Genomic DNA, 17,354 nt, shown 5'->3' with positions numbered 1-17,354 from the left:
GTTGTTTTTTTTTAGTTAAAACTTTAGTTAAAAATAAATAAAAATGAGAAATGTTGGTTTGGATACTAGTTGAAATAATTTTTTATTTTATGTCAGTTAATGTTTGTTTTATTTCAAGTAACATTTTATGGTTTTAATTAACTGTACCTGCTTTAATCTCAATATTTGTTATGTGCTACATATTTTTGTACTTATTGACTAGTTAGCATGTTAATGTTTAGTCTTGCATAAAACAAACAATATATAGCATTTAAACCATAACCTTGTGTTGGTTTTTTTGTGCATGATGAGTGTAAAGTTTTAGCTTAGCCACATGCTAACGCCCAGAGCTGGTTTGACTCTGTGTGTGTGTTAATGAGAGTCAATAAAATGTCAGCCTGTGATGAGTATTTCAAATCAAACAGTTAAGTGAGTACATTTCTTTATGATTAATAGTAAACATAATGTTGTATTATACTGCAGTATTTTTATAAATATTTTAATTTTAATTATAGTTGAAGCTGTTTGTGAATAGATAAGATCCCTTAATTTGCAAAGACTAAAGTCTAAAACCCAAAGAGTTATTCTTTATAAAAGTTAAGACTCATCCACAACTACCCCCCCCCCCCCACACACACACACAAATGTTCACACAAAGACAGAAGGCATAACTTTTATTCTCGCTGTAGTATTGTTAAACACATAACATATATGAATAACCCCAATAGCATACATAATCACCTTGTAGCAGATCTATACAGGTGGAGCTGGGGAAGGTGGAGGGCTTCTGACCTGCACTGCTACTGCTACAGCATGCACTAGCCAAGTATTTGAATGTTGAGATTCAAATCAGGAGAGAACCAATCAGCTGTGCCATGTGATAATCATGTCATTATGTCATAGTGAGTCGCACCATCTAGAGTTTAATGCCAGAACTTTGTATCGCATTTCAACTAATACACAAAATTATGGTATTCTTAGCAACGTCATAGGACCCCTTTAATGGGAAAGTTCACCCAAAAATGAAAACTCTGTCATTAATTCAAAAGTGAGTAATTAATGACAGAATTTTAATTTTGGGTGAACTTTTCCTTTAAGTAACAGAATTTAAAAAAAAAATAGTTTCAGCGTTAGTGAACTTTAATATCATTTCTATGTGCTGTATATGTTCGTGTAAGTGTTCGTTAAAGACCGTCTCTTACATCACTGCAGGATGTCGGCCAGTTTGTCTTGGTAGTACTCGTAGTTCTCCTGGCAGTCCTCCCAAAGCGTGAACGTCTGCTCGTCGTTCTCCACGAACGTGTTCCAGGTGTAGGTGAAATCCAGCGGCTTCATCATGCGCAGTTTGCAGCCGGCGGCCGCCAGCGCCTTTAGCCCCGCCTGGATCTCAGGCTCCTCCCACTCGAAGAGCCGCGCGGAGTAGATGGACAGATGGAGGCTCTTCCTGGCCTTCAGGATCTCGGCCAGCTTCGCGGCGCAGGCGGAGCACGGGCTGGACGACATGTACCAGGTGATGGTGTATTTGAGGGCGGGGTCATAGTTGGGCAGGACCTGCTGGAAGAAGGCCTCCTCGGCGTGGCCGCTTGCGTGCTCATCCTCGATGAAGCCCCTGAGGAGCCCACTGGCTCCGGGCCCCTGGTCCACCAGGTAACACAAGAACGTTTTGTTCCGGCCGGAAGAATACTCCACGTTCTTGAACTGGAACTTGTAGAAAAACGGGTCCATGCGATCCCTGTGGACACACGAGGAGGTGAATTCAAGACCTGCGCCCTCTACTGGAGCCTCCTAGCATTACAAGGCATTTTCACTCTTGAAAAAGGCATAAAAGTATTTAGGAGTTCTACCTGTAATATTTCCCAACAATCCAGAGTCTGTGGTGCGACTGGGTTAAAACTATTGATTTCTCAATTTTTATTAACCCAATATTAAAGTCGTAACCATGTCTTGAATATATATATATATATATATATATATATATATATATTAGTGCTGTCTGCAAATCAGCATTAATATATATATAAAATATAAGTTTTTGTTTACACAATATATGCGTGTGTACTGTATATATATTTTGTATATATATATATATATATATATATATATATATATATATATATATATATGTGTGTGTGTGTGTGTGTGTGTGTGCACATACAAACAGTATATATTTTAAAATATTTACATGTATTTACCTTAATAGTTATATTCATATAATTTATATTATATGGCCGAGGACAATATTTGGCAACTATTTGAAAATCTGGAATCTGAGGGTGCAAAAAAATCTAAATATAGAGAAAATCATCTTTAAAGTTGTTCAAATGAAGTTCTTAGCAATGCATATTACTAATCAAAAATTAAGTTTTGATATATTTATGGTAGGGCATTTACAAAGTATCTTCATGGAACATGATCTTAAAGCAACACTGTGAAAATTTTTGCGCTCCAGCGGTTAATAAACGGAACTGCACGCATCCCGCGGAAGAACATTCTAACCGGAGCTACTTCTCCAAGTTTATGTCTTTGGCGATTCACGCAGGTATGTGTTACTCCGCAGCGGCGACGACCCGAACAGGCTATAATAGTCCAAAAATAATCGCTTATTATAAATGTACCGTGGTGATTTGGGATAAGACAAAAAGGCGGTTTGGTAGATGAATTTATGATGTACTCGCTCATTATATGCATTTGGCAAATTTTGAACACAGAAAAAGTTACATGGTGTTGCTTTAATATCCTAATGATTTTTGGCATAAAAGAAAAATGTGTAATTTTGACCTTATACAATGTATTGTTGTCTATTGCTACAAATATACCTGTGCTACTTATGACTGCTTTTGTGCTCCAGGGTCACTTTTACACAAATCCAAACAGGAAATAAAACAGTTATCAAATAAGCACGTGTCCTATACTCTTGAAATATTGGTGTATCATATTTTAGAGCAGTCCGTGCAATTTGGGAAAGAAATCAAATCTGTATGTGTGTAAAAAAATGTTCAGAAGTAACCCCCTTTGTAACTGTTAACATTTTCATAAGTAACTGTAACTTAATTACACATTTTTTCTCAGTAGCTGTAACAGATTCCAGTTACGTTTATTTTGTAATTAAGTTATGTAACTCCCCAACACAGTATACAATATACATCACTGTGTGTGACATTGTCACGTGACGGATACAATGAACAGATTGTTCTCATGAATGAACTAGTTGATAAGTGAACCAAACTTAAAGAAAGATTATTTTAGTGTGCTGCCCACCCAATAAATCACAATAATCCTTTTGCTTTATTACATTTGGTAAGAAACAAAGTCTTAACGTTCAAATTCTATCACTTTAATTACGAAATGCTGCTGTGGCGCATCAGTTCAAGTGGCAGCGCGAGTAAACAATAATCTCTACCACTTTAATACCAGTTACAGGACGAAATAAACATGAACGAACATCAGAAGGAACCAAAATGAATCACGTCAACCGCAGAAATAAAACAGCTTGTAAACAATGTCACGTAATTTACCTCAGTAGTAAATTCAGTGTCCATAAACTATATAGTCAGCTAGAAAAATACCTCTAGAGAGGAGCATTTTGATAAATATATGCAATATCTACATTTATTTACTTACTAAATTAGCCACAATCTGTTTTTAAATATTTAATGTATGCTTCAATAAATCCGTTATGAAGACAAGTTATGCCATCTACTGTTTAAATGTTTATATTTCAACAACAGACTGGATTAAAAACATAATTATAACATTAAATCAATTTTTAATGCACGATTTAAAATGTTTGTTTATGAATCAGTTTAATATAGTAACAGGCTTTATTGTATCATTTACAGCATTAGTTGAGAGAGATTGACATGCACTGCACCTGATTACCTGTATAACCAAATGAATCAATATACTGAATCAAACTGAAACGAATCACAAACTAATTGAATCGTGGAATTTGTCTCAATACCCAGCCCAAGTCTGTGGCCTCTGAGGGGGTTTCTGTGGTTGTTTTTAACAGCTCCTTCACCGGCTGACAGATAGAAGGGCTGTCGGGGTTATAAATACCCTCAGCGGTGGCAGAACTTTATTCTTGGTCTCTGACCCATATACAGAACCCACGGTTTGGAGGCATTGTGTGCGTTTGCTGCCAGATGAACCTGATTCAACACGCACCTGCTACGAGATGATCCATAACAATTCACAGCTTTAATGTGTCGACAGAATCAAACTCATCAGTGATGGATTATCAAGCACATTTGCATTCATAAACGTCAGTCGGAAATGGAAATAAAGATGGCAAACAATATTTCCAAGATGCCAGTCATAAGTCAGAAATAAAGATAAGAACTCAAACATTTCTCATCAAATGATCTGAGCTGCTCCGCTTTCATTTCATAGCTCCAGACTCTTATTAGACGATGACTAAGTTGTTTTATTTCTGTTTGGGAGTTTTAGGAGAAGCATCTAAGAGGAAACTGACACCTAAAAGGTACTTTAAGTCCAGTCAAGAATCATCTTCTTCTCAAGAACCATTTCTGACCGTTTAGAGTTCTCAAGTTGGTTTCTCTGGACACTAACAACGTTCCTGATGTTTCCGGTTCTTTAAAGCAGCATATGGATGCTCTGATGTTACTTTTAAGAGCGTGTTCTTTAGACGACACACAGTGAGACACATCACGGCCTGTCAGGACTGAGCTTGGTGGGGGGTGGGTTGGATTTATCTGCGTTCGGTTCACACATTCCCCAATAGATTCACAGATACACCCATGGAGAAACACGCTTTACGCTCGTAAATATAAAGGGTTTTGGCATCAGTGGTTCCATGAAGAACATCCATGGAACTTTCCATTGCACAAAAGGTTCTTTATAATGGAAAAAGGAGCTAAAATTCTAAAGGAAAATGGTTATTTTAAAGGTTCTTTGGGGGACCATAAACAGTTTTTCTATGGAATCAATGTGAAAACACACTTTCAGCAGTCTGCATTTCTCCAGAATATTCTTATCAGGGTTAATTTCCTTGAAAATGAAACATCTGTCATCATTTACACACCCTCGTAACATTACAAAACCGTATGACTTTCTCTCTTCTGTGGAACGTTTAGTAGATTATTCATGTCGAAATACTCACTAGAACCTAGTGATGCCATGTAGACAGAGAAGAGAAGTGGTCCATGAACTGAGCCCTGAGGCACCTCTCCAAGAGACCTTGAAGGACCTATCTGAGATGTAAGACTCAAACCACTGGAGTGCGGTTCCTGAGATAATTACATGCTAACCCTAACCATATAGTAAGTACATGTAGCTAATTAATATTACTCAGTACTTAAATGTATAATTGCACTGTAACAAGGACACCTTAAAATAAAGTTGAACCATACAATTTTTGGTTCCCCAAAGAACTTGAACAGTTCTTAAAAGAACAGTTCCTAGTATAAAAAAATCCACTATAAAGAACCTTTTGTCCAATGAAAGGGTTCAATAGATGTTAAATGTTCTTCATGGAACCACTGATGCCAAATGAAGAACATTTACTTTGAAGACTGTTAAGCTTTGTGTGTGGAACAGACTCTCTATTATGGTTTCATTCCCTTAAATCTCATGATTTGCTTTGTTTTTAATAATTAATATATTCTGCTGGAAGTCGTCAATGATCCCAAGCACGACTGGTTTTCACGTGTCACGTGACTGATTGTGATTTATTATGTTTGTGTGCAAACATATGACTTATGGGTTGGGTCTGTTCCTCAAACAAAGCCGTTTTATGATTTATGATGCACAAGTAATAATGACTACTTTTATGATGTTTTTCAGAAGGTCATACACTCTACCAAACATCTCTTGTGTTCCGCAGAAGCAGGAAAGTTTGGAAAGAACTGTAAATGATGAGAAGGTTCTGTTCCAGCTTAATTTCTTCTCGTCTGATGATTTTTTCTGACTCACCCGGTGATGATCTCAAACGGCGGCAGCTCCATGGGCTCCGGTTTCTCTGCGTTCTCTCCGTTTGCCGTGGCTCCGTTTCCGGTGGCGGCCTCTCTGTTCTCCGCCGGCGCGCTTGTCCCGTTCACCTCGGCTTCCTCTCCATCTTTAGGGGGTTTCTCCTCTTTCTTGGCCTCATTTTCTGCTTTCTCTTTCCTCCTGACGGTCAGACGAGAGCTGACGCCTCCGCTGCTGCTGCTCTTTCTGTCGGCCATCTCTGAAACTGAACACACACACACCTCAGTATTTATAACAGCACTGGAGTGTGTGTGTGTGTGCAGCTGTCGGCCTGTTCTATTAAAAGACCTCCTGGCCACAGAGACGATAGATAAATGAGATCTTACACAGGACATATATCCTGCATGCACTGCAAGCCAAACATTTAGACGCTTATTTCTCACGTCAAAAAGTGTTTTAGTTGGAGCAAAGGCAAAGGCCTCGTGTGAAAAGCCTCCCATGATGCACCTCGTGAACTTCCAGAGCTGGAATCTAGACGACGAAGAAGCTCAAATAGAAGAGGGTTGTCTTTTGTCTTACCTTTTCATCCCTACATCATTCCCAGACTTATATTTGTGATTTTTAACGAGTTTTCATAACCACACTATTACTTCAACGCATGGAAAATAAGTATAGATAGTCTTTTTATATATAAGTATATATATATAAAAAAACAGAGTTTTGCCCTCCAGATATTAAAGTTAAAGAAAATGCAATTTTTGATGTTTAAAGGAAAAACTAGTTGGGAAAGGAAGGAAATTCGTTTTTTTTTTAACCAATATATGAAAAAAATTGCATCAGGTATTGATCTCTAGTAGGCTATATTCCATCCACATTTGCATTTAGTCTAATTGTAGTGTAAGACTGAAATATGTTTTTAGATATTTATTATATATAGGTTGGAACTATATTTTAAATTTCAAAAATGTATTTCATCGAACTTCACCGTTTACAGCATATTAAAAATATATTTTGAAAAATCTAAAGCCGTTCGTAACGACGTTCTGCCTAATTTTCTAGTAAAATATTTCTAAAAAGTCACTGAAACACACTTGTGAAGCCACAAAGATATACTGTAAGACTTGCTTTTATTGACAATATCATAACACTACCTGTGGAGATTCTCAAGTACATCAGTCTCGTCTTTAAGGATTTTTAGATATATATTAAAAATCATTTAGACGACTTTTGCTGCGTGAGCATAACGCTAGCGGTCCGTGACGTCATTTACAGATGTATGGCGTGAGGCGCGCGCCTCGCCTGATGAACTTCTGTCAGTCATTCGTGTTCATGTTCTACTGAGGTGATGAAAAATGTTAGTAAACATTTGCATTGTGTCACTGTACAAACAGACACGCTCGGTAAGTGTTTAAATTGAGGACAGATGAGATTAGAGTTCGCGTTTATCTCATTCACTAGGCTTCACGGTTTCTTTAAAGCTGCTTCTTTAAACCAAACCGTTACATTGTGAAGCTTTTAACTAATGTAAACAATGTGACGTGTGAAAGCATAAAAAAAACCAGAAAAACCTACACATCAATACGTGGTTTATTATCTGCTTAATACGTGGTTTATTATCGCTGTGTCGTTATGTTTACATATAGTAGTTCTATACATATAGTATAGAAGTAGTTGCAGTACCCGGATCTCTCCGCGTGGTGGCAGGAGTTTCACACTAATGGAGTCAGACTGTGTGCAGCTCTCATTTACTTCATTAACTAGCCTATTAATGGAGTCTGGAGCAGTAAATGACTTTGGGAAGTCGACAGAATGAATTCCTCGCTGTCACACTGACCTTCATGCTTTGCTTGATGTGGTGAATATATAACAGACCCCAAGCCGAGCGAAACACGCACGGACGGACTAGTGTTTGCCATCACCACTGGGACTTCCCTATGACTTCCGTGTTTTAATTTAAGCTAATTATGATTACAAACAAAAACCGAACCCTGTCCAACCCATTACTCACAACGTTTGGAAATTTCTATGTGAAAATAAGGGTCATTGAGAATTTTAAGTTAGTCATAATGGCTTCAGACTGACTTTAAGCTTTAATTATGAATCATTTATTTAATGGCAAGTAGTGACGTAAAGAGATCTGATTTAGTTCTTTATTATCAAACGTATAGCTCATCATGACCTCAGGAGATGAATACCTTTGCGAAATGCTGTTAAAAACGTGTTCAGTTTGACCTTTTAAAAACATGACCTTTATAATAGTGATCCAATGTTGTTTATCTCAATCTCACACGCAGGTGATTGTATTTATTTATGATCTAGTCTCACCTCTGCAGAATTGACCAATTAAACATCTCAAGTCTGAAAACAAAGAGTAGCTGTATTTGATCACATCTGCAGCATGTTCTTAGGAAAACCACACAGACTTCCTAAGTAATCTGGTTTAAATAACAAGGAGATCTTCAAAATGCTGCTTTTTAGTATTTGCAATGATGTTTTCAAAGAATTCTGCACTTACAGACGAACCTACGTACACTCATGACTGATGGATGGGTTCGCACTTGCTTCTCTATTGAGTGTTTAATCGACATGATGCAAGACAGAGAGAGCGACAGGTGGGTGATGGGGTGACAGACGCCTCCGCATATGGAAAGTCTTGCGGTCTCAAGAATAATTTATCTTTGTCAGAACCTGTTCATTTGCATTCCAAGACGTCTTAGCTTCAACACTCATCAGCGTGGCGTCGACAAGAAACGGAAAAAGAGCTGCAGTTATCAAAGGAGGAAAAATGTGAAGAGAATAACATGGAAACATCTAAATTTGGAGCACATGATGAACTGCTATTTTTAGTACAGTGGGCTAGCAAATTGCGTAAAAATAGAAACCGAAAAGCCAGTGCACTTATGCATGGTAATTAATGACTTCCGTTCATATATGGTGGTATTTACTTTACAATGGTCCACAAAAAGAATGCAAAAACAAATTCTGCTCATATGAATTGCTTCAGACTTGAGGTTGAAATGCTTACATCACTCACTGTCATTATAAGCTTCATCCACAACAACAGAATGGTGTTTATCATCGCCTACATCTACTACAAAAGCACTCAGCCATGTATGAAGACCCAAAACACACACAGAGAGAAACACCAGTCAGTCCTGCAGCAAACTGAAACCTGTTATAAAGTTACACACACACATCTGTGTCGACGGTAAATATTGACAGAAATGACTTCATCCCTCCAGGAATAGTTGAGAGAATGGGTTAATGTGTGTGTGTTGTCATGGAAAGAGCACAGGTGACATAGTATTTGCTCGCGTTTATCTCTGAATGTATGTTAGCTGCCTTGTCATGTTTCAAGTTCATGTTTCAAGGTCTGAAAAGCTATTCTCAGGAAAAAAAACAAAAGGGGAGAGTGGCCAAGCGAGAGCAAGAGAGAGAGATATTCGCTGGAATTTCCCCTCCCAGGAGAATATGCTCACCTGGCCACGCCTCCTCATGCACCTCACCTGGTCACGCCCCCTCTTTGCCCCGTTCTTGCCCTATAAATTCACCAGCAGCAGCAGGTGCGTTAGCAAACCTTCTGATTCTCTCAACAGTGAACCTCAAACCGCTGAAGACAAACCCTTACTGACTGGATTATTACCCGACTAACACTTGCACTGGGATTTTATCTGGAAACCAAGCTGTCTTTATCCACCACAACTGGTAAATACTTTGCTTTTTAAATCATTACCTTCCAAACAAGTTTTTTTATTTATTTATTTATTAAATTTTTTTTTTTTTTTTTAAGAACATACTTCTGATTTGCAGTTTTGGATGAGGTTTAATTGATATGGTTTCTTATCTTGCAGAACTCTCATGGCGTCAAGCGAACTTAGTCTTATTCTCAACAACGCCAATGCCAACCTGTACCCATCTGAACCGCAGTCCAACTTGTTGAGCATGACAGCACCGATGGGCAGACCACCACATCTCTCAGAGATGACCTTCGGCAGTAACAACAACAGCACAATGGGTAAGACTTCATCAACATGGCTCTTAAGAATAAACAAGCAGTAGCTCTTGATATCTGTATAGTTTTTGCCTGCTTGGGATGGTTCCCATCACCTAACCGAGAGCCCAGACACAATGATAATCTCTCATCCCTGAAGTCTGACCTCAGTTTCTGACTCTTAAAATCATTAACCGAGGCAATGTTTAACTTGGCCCACAGTAGATGGGAAGGAATGCTTTCTTTATGGTCTTTCGGGCAAAGCAGTCATTGTTGACACTGTGATTAAAACCTACAGGGTATCAACACAACAGATAGTTAAACACACAACAGTAGCTCAGGCCCTGGAGACAGTAAACCTGAGCGGGTATTCTTCTATTGTTAGGGGCATCTACACCGGGGGTTGGTTTGGGTGATATCAGGTGTGAATGAGGCTAAACTTACTTTGAACCTGTTCTCCGGCAGGCTCCTGGGACCTGGTGAACCCACAGATGTGGACCAGGCATAACGTTCTGGAGTGGATCGGATTTCACGTGGAGGACAGCAGGTTCGATGCCAGTCTGCTGAATATGAACTGCTGTGACATGGATGGGATCACACTGTGCACAATGTCAAAAGAAACTTTGATGAGCATGTTCGGATCGATGCTTGGTGAACGGCTTCACCACAGCCTGGAGACCCAAAAGGCCAGATATGGTGAGCTACAAAAACGGAACTTGTTTGAAGAAGCCTTTGAAGTTTTGGTACTTGAATGCATTAACACCCTTGATTTGTTTGTGTCTACAGCTACTGACCTGTCTGAGACATGTCTGAGTGAATCTGAATTAGACTTACTGGACGACATACTGCAGAACTCGTTTCCCTTCATGCATGGGCCGAGCCTTGGTCCACTTCTGGAAACGGTGGTGGTCCAGCCCTCAATCCCATCAGGTGAGAAGCAAATTTCACTTTGCAACTTTTAAACACAAACCATTAAAAATAATGTCCAACCATCGGTACTTGAAATAACATTTGGAATTTTCTTTGCGCAGACAATTCGGAGAACAGCTACAGGTACTTTGATGAGTACCCCAACCAGCTGACTCCAGAGAGTGACCACGGCTATGACTCTCTAACTGAGAGCTTTCAGAGTTCCCACACTGGTGTGTGTCGCTACTAACTCTACTTATGTGTTAAGGTCAAGCATCCCAAAGTTCTCTTGAAGTCTGAACACTCTTTTCTTTGGTATGTCCTCTACAGGTAGCTTCCTGAACCCAAGCTCACCTGAGTCCAACAGCAGCGACTCCGACCCAGAATACTCAGAGATGCATTACTCCGCCAGCACCAGTAAGTTCCTCCGATTCTTCTTCTCTGATTCTGCTCATAGAGGGAGAACTATCTGCAGAAGCTAGTTTCAACCTTAGTCAAACACACCTGAACCAGATAATCAAGGTTTTCGGGTTTACTTGGCAATTACAGACAGATTGAAACCAAACTCTGCAAGTAGCTGGCTCTCAAGCAGCAGGTTTAAATGGAATGATGAAGTAGGGAATACCCAAATCGACCAATCTAACGTTTGACTGCGTTCTTTTCCACAGAGAACTTTGTGAAACAAGAGTCAGGAGAGCCCAAAAAGAGAGGCAGAGGACGACCCCCGAAGTGCCAAAGTGAGGGATTTGACCATTTCATTCAGTCCAAAAAAAGCAAACACGGTGAGTACACAGAACTCTAGAGGTACTTGATGCTCAAGATCAAGTAACAATCATCCGTACTAAACTAGACTCTACTGCGTCATTGCAGCTCCAAGAGGAACCCACCTTTGGGAGTTTATCCGCGACATCCTGATCCACCCAGAGAAGAACCATGGTCTGATGAAATGGGAGGACCGCAGGGATGGCGTCTTCAAGTTCTTGAAGTCCGAAGCTGTTGCTCAGCTCTGGGGGCAGAAGAAGAAGAACAGCAGCATGACATATGAGAAGCTCAGTAGAGCCATGAGGTAAAAGACACAATTCTGGGATCAAGCGTTTTGGGGGGGGGGATTTGTCTCGGTGGATGCTAGGACAGTGGAATAACCAGAACACTTGCTCTTTCCTACAGGTATTACTACAAACGAGAGATTCTGGAGAGAGTGGATGGAAGAAGACTGGTCTATAAGTTTGGGAAGAACTCCACTGGTTGGAGAATTGAGGAGACCGGATATTAAAGTGGACCTGACGGAAGAGGGTCGCTTTTAGTCAAAAGTAGAGACTTTGTACTCCTGCTAATGAGGAACTTTAGGTTGCTCTGAAGATCCTCTCTTTAGAAACACACTGTTTCCAGAGGGAAAAGGTTTCACAGAAACTGTAAGCCAGAGTTTTGGCTAAAGTAGGTTTTATGAACCTGTAAAAGTGGCAATTTTCTGGTTCGAGTGCCACGCGGGCGTGGCATGTATCAGATAGTATTGCTACATCACTTAAAGACTCTATGTAAACACTTGTTCTACACAATGTTTGAACTGTGAGAGAATGTAAAGCTTTTTTAAGGCTTTTTGATATTGGGAAATGAAGTTTTGTGTGTAGGTATATTTGTCAAACCATTTGTCAGAGCAGAGTGAAGTGTCTGTAACATTCATATCTGCTGTACTGATTAATATTTTTTCTATTGTATATAAATGTATGCATAAACTATATATTCTTTGTAATACTTGTCAATCGAGTACAAATCAGATATATCATTGAAGATTCTGCTCAATTTTTCTGTGATTTGTCAAGTCACTGGATAATATGTATGAGGTTTGCCTCTCAGATGTTATAACTATTATGTATGGCATTTATTTGCTATTTTTGTATACGTCTTTTCTAAAAATAAAATTTCTGATTAAAAGTCTTTTATCTTGCATTTGTGCCTTACCCTCCTGAACAATGTTCCACTGAACCTTATTTCAACATTTACTTTATAATTGCTCAATTTGCTCAAGTCTCCCTATCAGAGATCACAGATGTGTTGAAACACGACTCTTTCGTGTGAAGTTCAAAACAAACATGCAGCAGAATGCAGTATGAATGCTATTTTTACGCATCTCGGATGCATAAAGTATAAACAGGTTAAAAATCCAGGTCAAATTTCACAGCAAATCAACAGAATGATTCAGCTGTTTTTTAAAAAATGAATTCCGACACGTTTCTCCATCATGTTTGAAGTCTTGGTATTTTATTTTTTTTTTTTATGTATAAAGTCAGTTCTCCTTAAGTTTACATAATAACATTACTTTTACACATTTAAATATGATTGCAAATACAGCTAGGTTTAGTTCTTTAAATACTTATTTGTGTGCCGTTGTTTGATTTTTCAGACCTAGAATTTCCAAACAACGCATTTGATGCAGTTTGACCTTTGCTTGAACTTGATTGCATTTTTCATAGTAGGTTTAGTTTTGCATTTAGAGCACAAAGCGACTGTTTTTTAGAGGTCCGGCATTCAAATACACACTCACTGCATTTGAATTTTGGATCCACATGCAAATAGATGCAGCTGAACAAGACAGAAACTGAGAACCATAATAAGCAGTAAACAGTCTTTGAATTGTATAATCTCACACTCATCATTCAATACCTGTGAGAGTTGCAGAAAACAGTCGGAAAAGAGTTTATGAGCTCGAAAACACTTTAAACAACCCTGGAATTAAGGTAATCTGAGATGGTAAATCTGATGGCCTTGAACTGAATTTATCTTATACACTAGATTCCAACAAACCATCTCAGATGACTTGATTACCAGTTACTAAATAGAGCAGTTTTACTCCGGAATCCTTTTGCCGTCGTCATGTTTGGTGTGTTATTATGAGGTCTCAACAAAAGTGACAAATGTTTAAAGAATTAATATGTGTATCTTATAACGTACTTCAGGTGTGTTTCAGGCGTACGCTGCTATACTTTCAGTTTTGAACAATACACACAACTATGCGCACAGTAAACATCAGGTGCTTTGTCAGTTTGACCGTGACTCTCATGACTAACATTCCCTGTACACTCCTAAAATCTCTTTTGTCATGGCTTAGATTACCGACACAGAAATTATTCAGGTCAAGTATGTTTTTCGATAAGCCGAGCCCGAAAGAAAGCTGGAAACGCCATTGAAGTCACTGGCGGCTTCGCCCGCGGCCTCAATCTGCCACTATGCCTGACAGCTGAATTCAATGCATGATGCTTTAAATTGCACTTTTCATTCACAGCACTGCTGCAAGCTGCACTAAAGCTGCATTAAATGCTCGTTTTCTGCTGTCAGGTTTACCTGTCCAGGTAAAACTATCATGAAGTGACCCCTAAAGAGAAGCTGCTGAGTGTGACTAAAGTGCATGAAACAGAAGGGAGTTTATGACAGGGATCAGATAAGAGCTCGTGTGTGTTTACTGTGCTCACTGGCACTTCTCAAGTGCCTGTCGAGTCTTGTTTGTGTAAAACGCCACACTTTTCCACAGTTCTCTGGAAGCTGCGATGGTCAGTGTGTGTGTGTGTGTGTTTGTGATATCATATTTATGCTGAAAGAAGCCCCAACATGCAGTAAAAACATAAAAAAAAATATTACTCAGAATTTCAAGAGGTTTTAACACATCAAACATTTACTTTTATATAGGTTAAATATGCAAACAATAAATAAGTAAATGAAAATGCATACAAATTTTAATAATTAGCATTTATTTTTATTGTAAAATTGCTGCAAAATTAATATAATTAAAAATAATAAATGTTTTATATATAATTGTATAAATTAAGTCACATACTTATAATTCATAAAATTATAAACAAAAATAAAACATAAATATGAAATTGTATGTAACATTAATTATGAATAGCAAAAAATAAATAAAAAATTCAAAGTAATTCATTCCCAGTAGATAAAATGATTCATTAAACAATATAAACTGCTGCAGTCACGTGACTAACCAGACTGTAAACCCAACTAAGCAACAACAGCAGAAATACTGGATTATTACTGAGTCAGACTCATGCAAAAATTAAGATAGTATTAAAACATATTTTTAGCATATATAAACAACATTTTTCATTTTACTTTAAAACAAACACATATTTTTCCATGTTTTGTTTGCTAATCGTGTTACAGTGAGGATTTAGTGTAGGTTATAAAGGTTTTGCAGTGTGCGAGTATGTGTGTGTGTGTGTGTGTGTGAGGCTGGTTTCTGTGCAGAGAAAGTGATCATGAAGCTCCGCCCACATCCTGTCGCTCCCATTATGATCTCATCTCACTGATTTGCATAAGTATGCAGGGATTTTCCCGCCTTCTCCCCTTCAACTTCCAAGTAAAATCCATGTAGATCAACAGCCCACACACACATTCTCTCTCTCTCTCTCTCTGTCCCCCACACACACATACACACCTAGAGATTAAACTCAACAGCATTATAGTTTGATATAAACCTAAAAGTTAAAGATCGGATTTGGAATGTGATAATTTGTTAATCATTTAATTTCCAGTCAATATTTCTGTATTGATGTAGTGAAACGCCCGGCTAACTTACGTAAAGAGATCAACATGGGCCAATTATTTATTACTCATGTAATAGTAGCTTTTGTTCAAGGATAGAAACTCTTTGTTTGGGTTTCAGCAAAAACACAGAACATACACGCTATACATTTCAACAAAATAAAAAAAAATAAAAAAAATATGAAAAAATACAACATATTCAAAATCACGTTTAAGGGTGGTCACATAACCACATCATAAATAATAAAATTAAAAAATAAAAATAAAAAAATATATAAAATAATTTAAAATCTATTAAATATCATAAAAAAAAAATAATAAAAATAAAAATAAAAATATATATAAAATTATTTTATATCTATTATATTGCATATAAGAAAAATAATGCCCAGTACAAACGGCAAGGTGTAGCTGGTTAGCACGGTTTAGTTAGTCTCTGCTGGTAAATGTTGGCCAGTCAGAATCTTTCATCCGTTCAAATGTGTTTTCTGATGAAATAGGACAAAATGTTTTTGCGGGCAACATTTACATCACAAATATTTCATTATATTACAGTTGGTGACGTCTGCTCCTCATAAAACACCTGAAATACTGAGTCATATGGAGGTTATGAGATGAGGATCTCTTGTGTCAAAGAGCAGCGCAAACATTCAGCTAAACATCTGCGTTTTGGTTCCACAGAAGAAGGGTCATGACACAAAGATAATTAATAATGACAACTTTTGGCTGGACTCTCACTTAGATTATTGATAAATGCTGTTGATTGATTGGTAAGTTAGCATTTAACTGTCTGTATTGTGTTCATAATCTGTTGATGATTATGTAACTTACATTAAAGGTCCGTTCACACCAAGAGTGATAACTATAATGATAAAGAAGTCATCCAAAATTGGAAAGAATAGCAGAGTCCACATCACATAATAATAACACTATAAAGAAACGATATTGTTGCAGTCACTTTCATAGTGATTTTTTTCCAGCCGATGAATGATAGAAACATTGGCAATTATCAGAATCCATGCTGCTTTAAAGAGCACGAACATATAAAGCAGCGAGCGTGCACTTTTAACAAATGAACATTATCATGCGTTAGTGCGGACGCTAATAGAGTTATCGTATTATTATTTAAAACAAGGAGTGCTGGCAAATTGTCTTTCTTTGACTAAAGTTAGTGTAGATCCAAAATCTCTTAAAAATCTAGCTGGAATGTCGTCCAGTTGACTTAGACACTTGAAGCTCTTCTAGCATTTTAGTAATTTGATCTACAACCCATTCTCACTCCCAACTCGTCACATGTTGACGCATGATCAGGACCCCTGTAGCATCACTTTTCAACGTGCAGGGTCCTCCATTATTTTCAGCTGTTTGTCTTAATTTAATGATTTGCATGCATTTGTAAAAAATAGAAATACTTTTATATAAATGTATACTTTCATTGGAGCACCTAACCCCACCCCTACCCTAAATCTGCCCACTTCTGAACAATATTAAACACACTACGGGCAAATATACTGTAAGTTCAGCCACTAGAGGTTTTAATGTTTAGGCAGTTCGTGATCCGATTCTGATTCTGGGAGTTATGATCCGATTCCAAACCAATTCTTGATCTACATTTTTCCTAATTAATTATTCTGCTGTGCAAATACATGTGACGAGTTGGGAGTGAGAATGTGTTGTAGATCAAATTACTAAAATGCTAGAAGAGCTTCAAGTGTCTAAGTTGACTGGACAACATTCCAGCTAGATTTTTAAGAGATGTTCCAACTATTACATTTATTGTTCTTTACTTGGAAAATGATATAGTCCCATTTGATGTGAAGTTAGCCAAAATCATTCCATTAAAAAAATGTAATACAACTGATACTTCTTTACTTTATTTAACAGATTTTATAAGGAGGCAGACTAATGAAGATAAAATGTGTGGTATGGCACTTTTGGACCTCCAGAAAGTGTTTGAAGCAGTAACTCATTCAATACTCTTAGACAAATCAAGTGT

At 37.8% G+C, this 17,354-nt stretch overlaps 2 protein-coding genes across 3 annotated transcripts in view; one reads left to right on the top strand and one right to left on the bottom strand.

Annotated features, from left to right (window-relative positions):
* The window catches only part of LOC109085053 (C->U-editing enzyme APOBEC-2-like), a 7,084-nt gene extending 888 nt beyond the window's left edge, over positions 1–6,196 (bottom strand). The window contains exons 1-2 of one of the 2 annotated variants that reach the window (XM_042749456.1): positions 5,914–6,195; positions 1,182–1,711 (exon numbers count right to left, since the gene is read on the bottom strand). In XM_042749456.1, the coding sequence (XP_042605390.1) occupies positions 1,183–1,711; positions 5,914–6,164 (780 nt within the window). In that variant the 5' untranslated portion in view covers positions 6,165–6,195 and the 3' untranslated portion in view covers position 1,182. Of the gene's footprint in view, positions 1–636; positions 1,712–5,913 lie in introns of those variants that run through there. The other variant, XM_042749457.1, reaches the window with a different exon arrangement.
* A 3,269-nt stretch (positions 6,197–9,465) lies between these two features.
* LOC109085062 (ETS-related transcription factor Elf-3-like) lies at positions 9,466–12,742 on the top strand. Its single transcript, XM_019099698.2, has 9 exons — positions 9,466–9,612; positions 9,759–9,922; positions 10,364–10,594; positions 10,685–10,828; positions 10,930–11,040; positions 11,138–11,224; positions 11,476–11,589; positions 11,678–11,873; positions 11,975–12,742. The coding sequence occupies exons 2-9, from the start codon at positions 9,766–9,768 to the stop codon at positions 12,078–12,080; spliced, it is 1,146 nt and encodes a 381-aa protein (XP_018955243.2). The 5' UTR covers positions 9,466–9,612; positions 9,759–9,765; the 3' UTR covers positions 12,081–12,742.
* Positions 12,743–17,354: the final 4,612 nt, after the last annotated feature.

This window comes from Cyprinus carpio, chromosome B22, assembly GCF_018340385.1.
Source record: "Cyprinus carpio isolate SPL01 chromosome B22, ASM1834038v1, whole genome shotgun sequence".
Classification (NCBI taxonomy): domain Eukaryota; kingdom Metazoa; phylum Chordata; class Actinopteri; order Cypriniformes; family Cyprinidae; genus Cyprinus; species Cyprinus carpio.
This window is presented reverse-complemented; position numbering and strand designations above follow the sequence as displayed.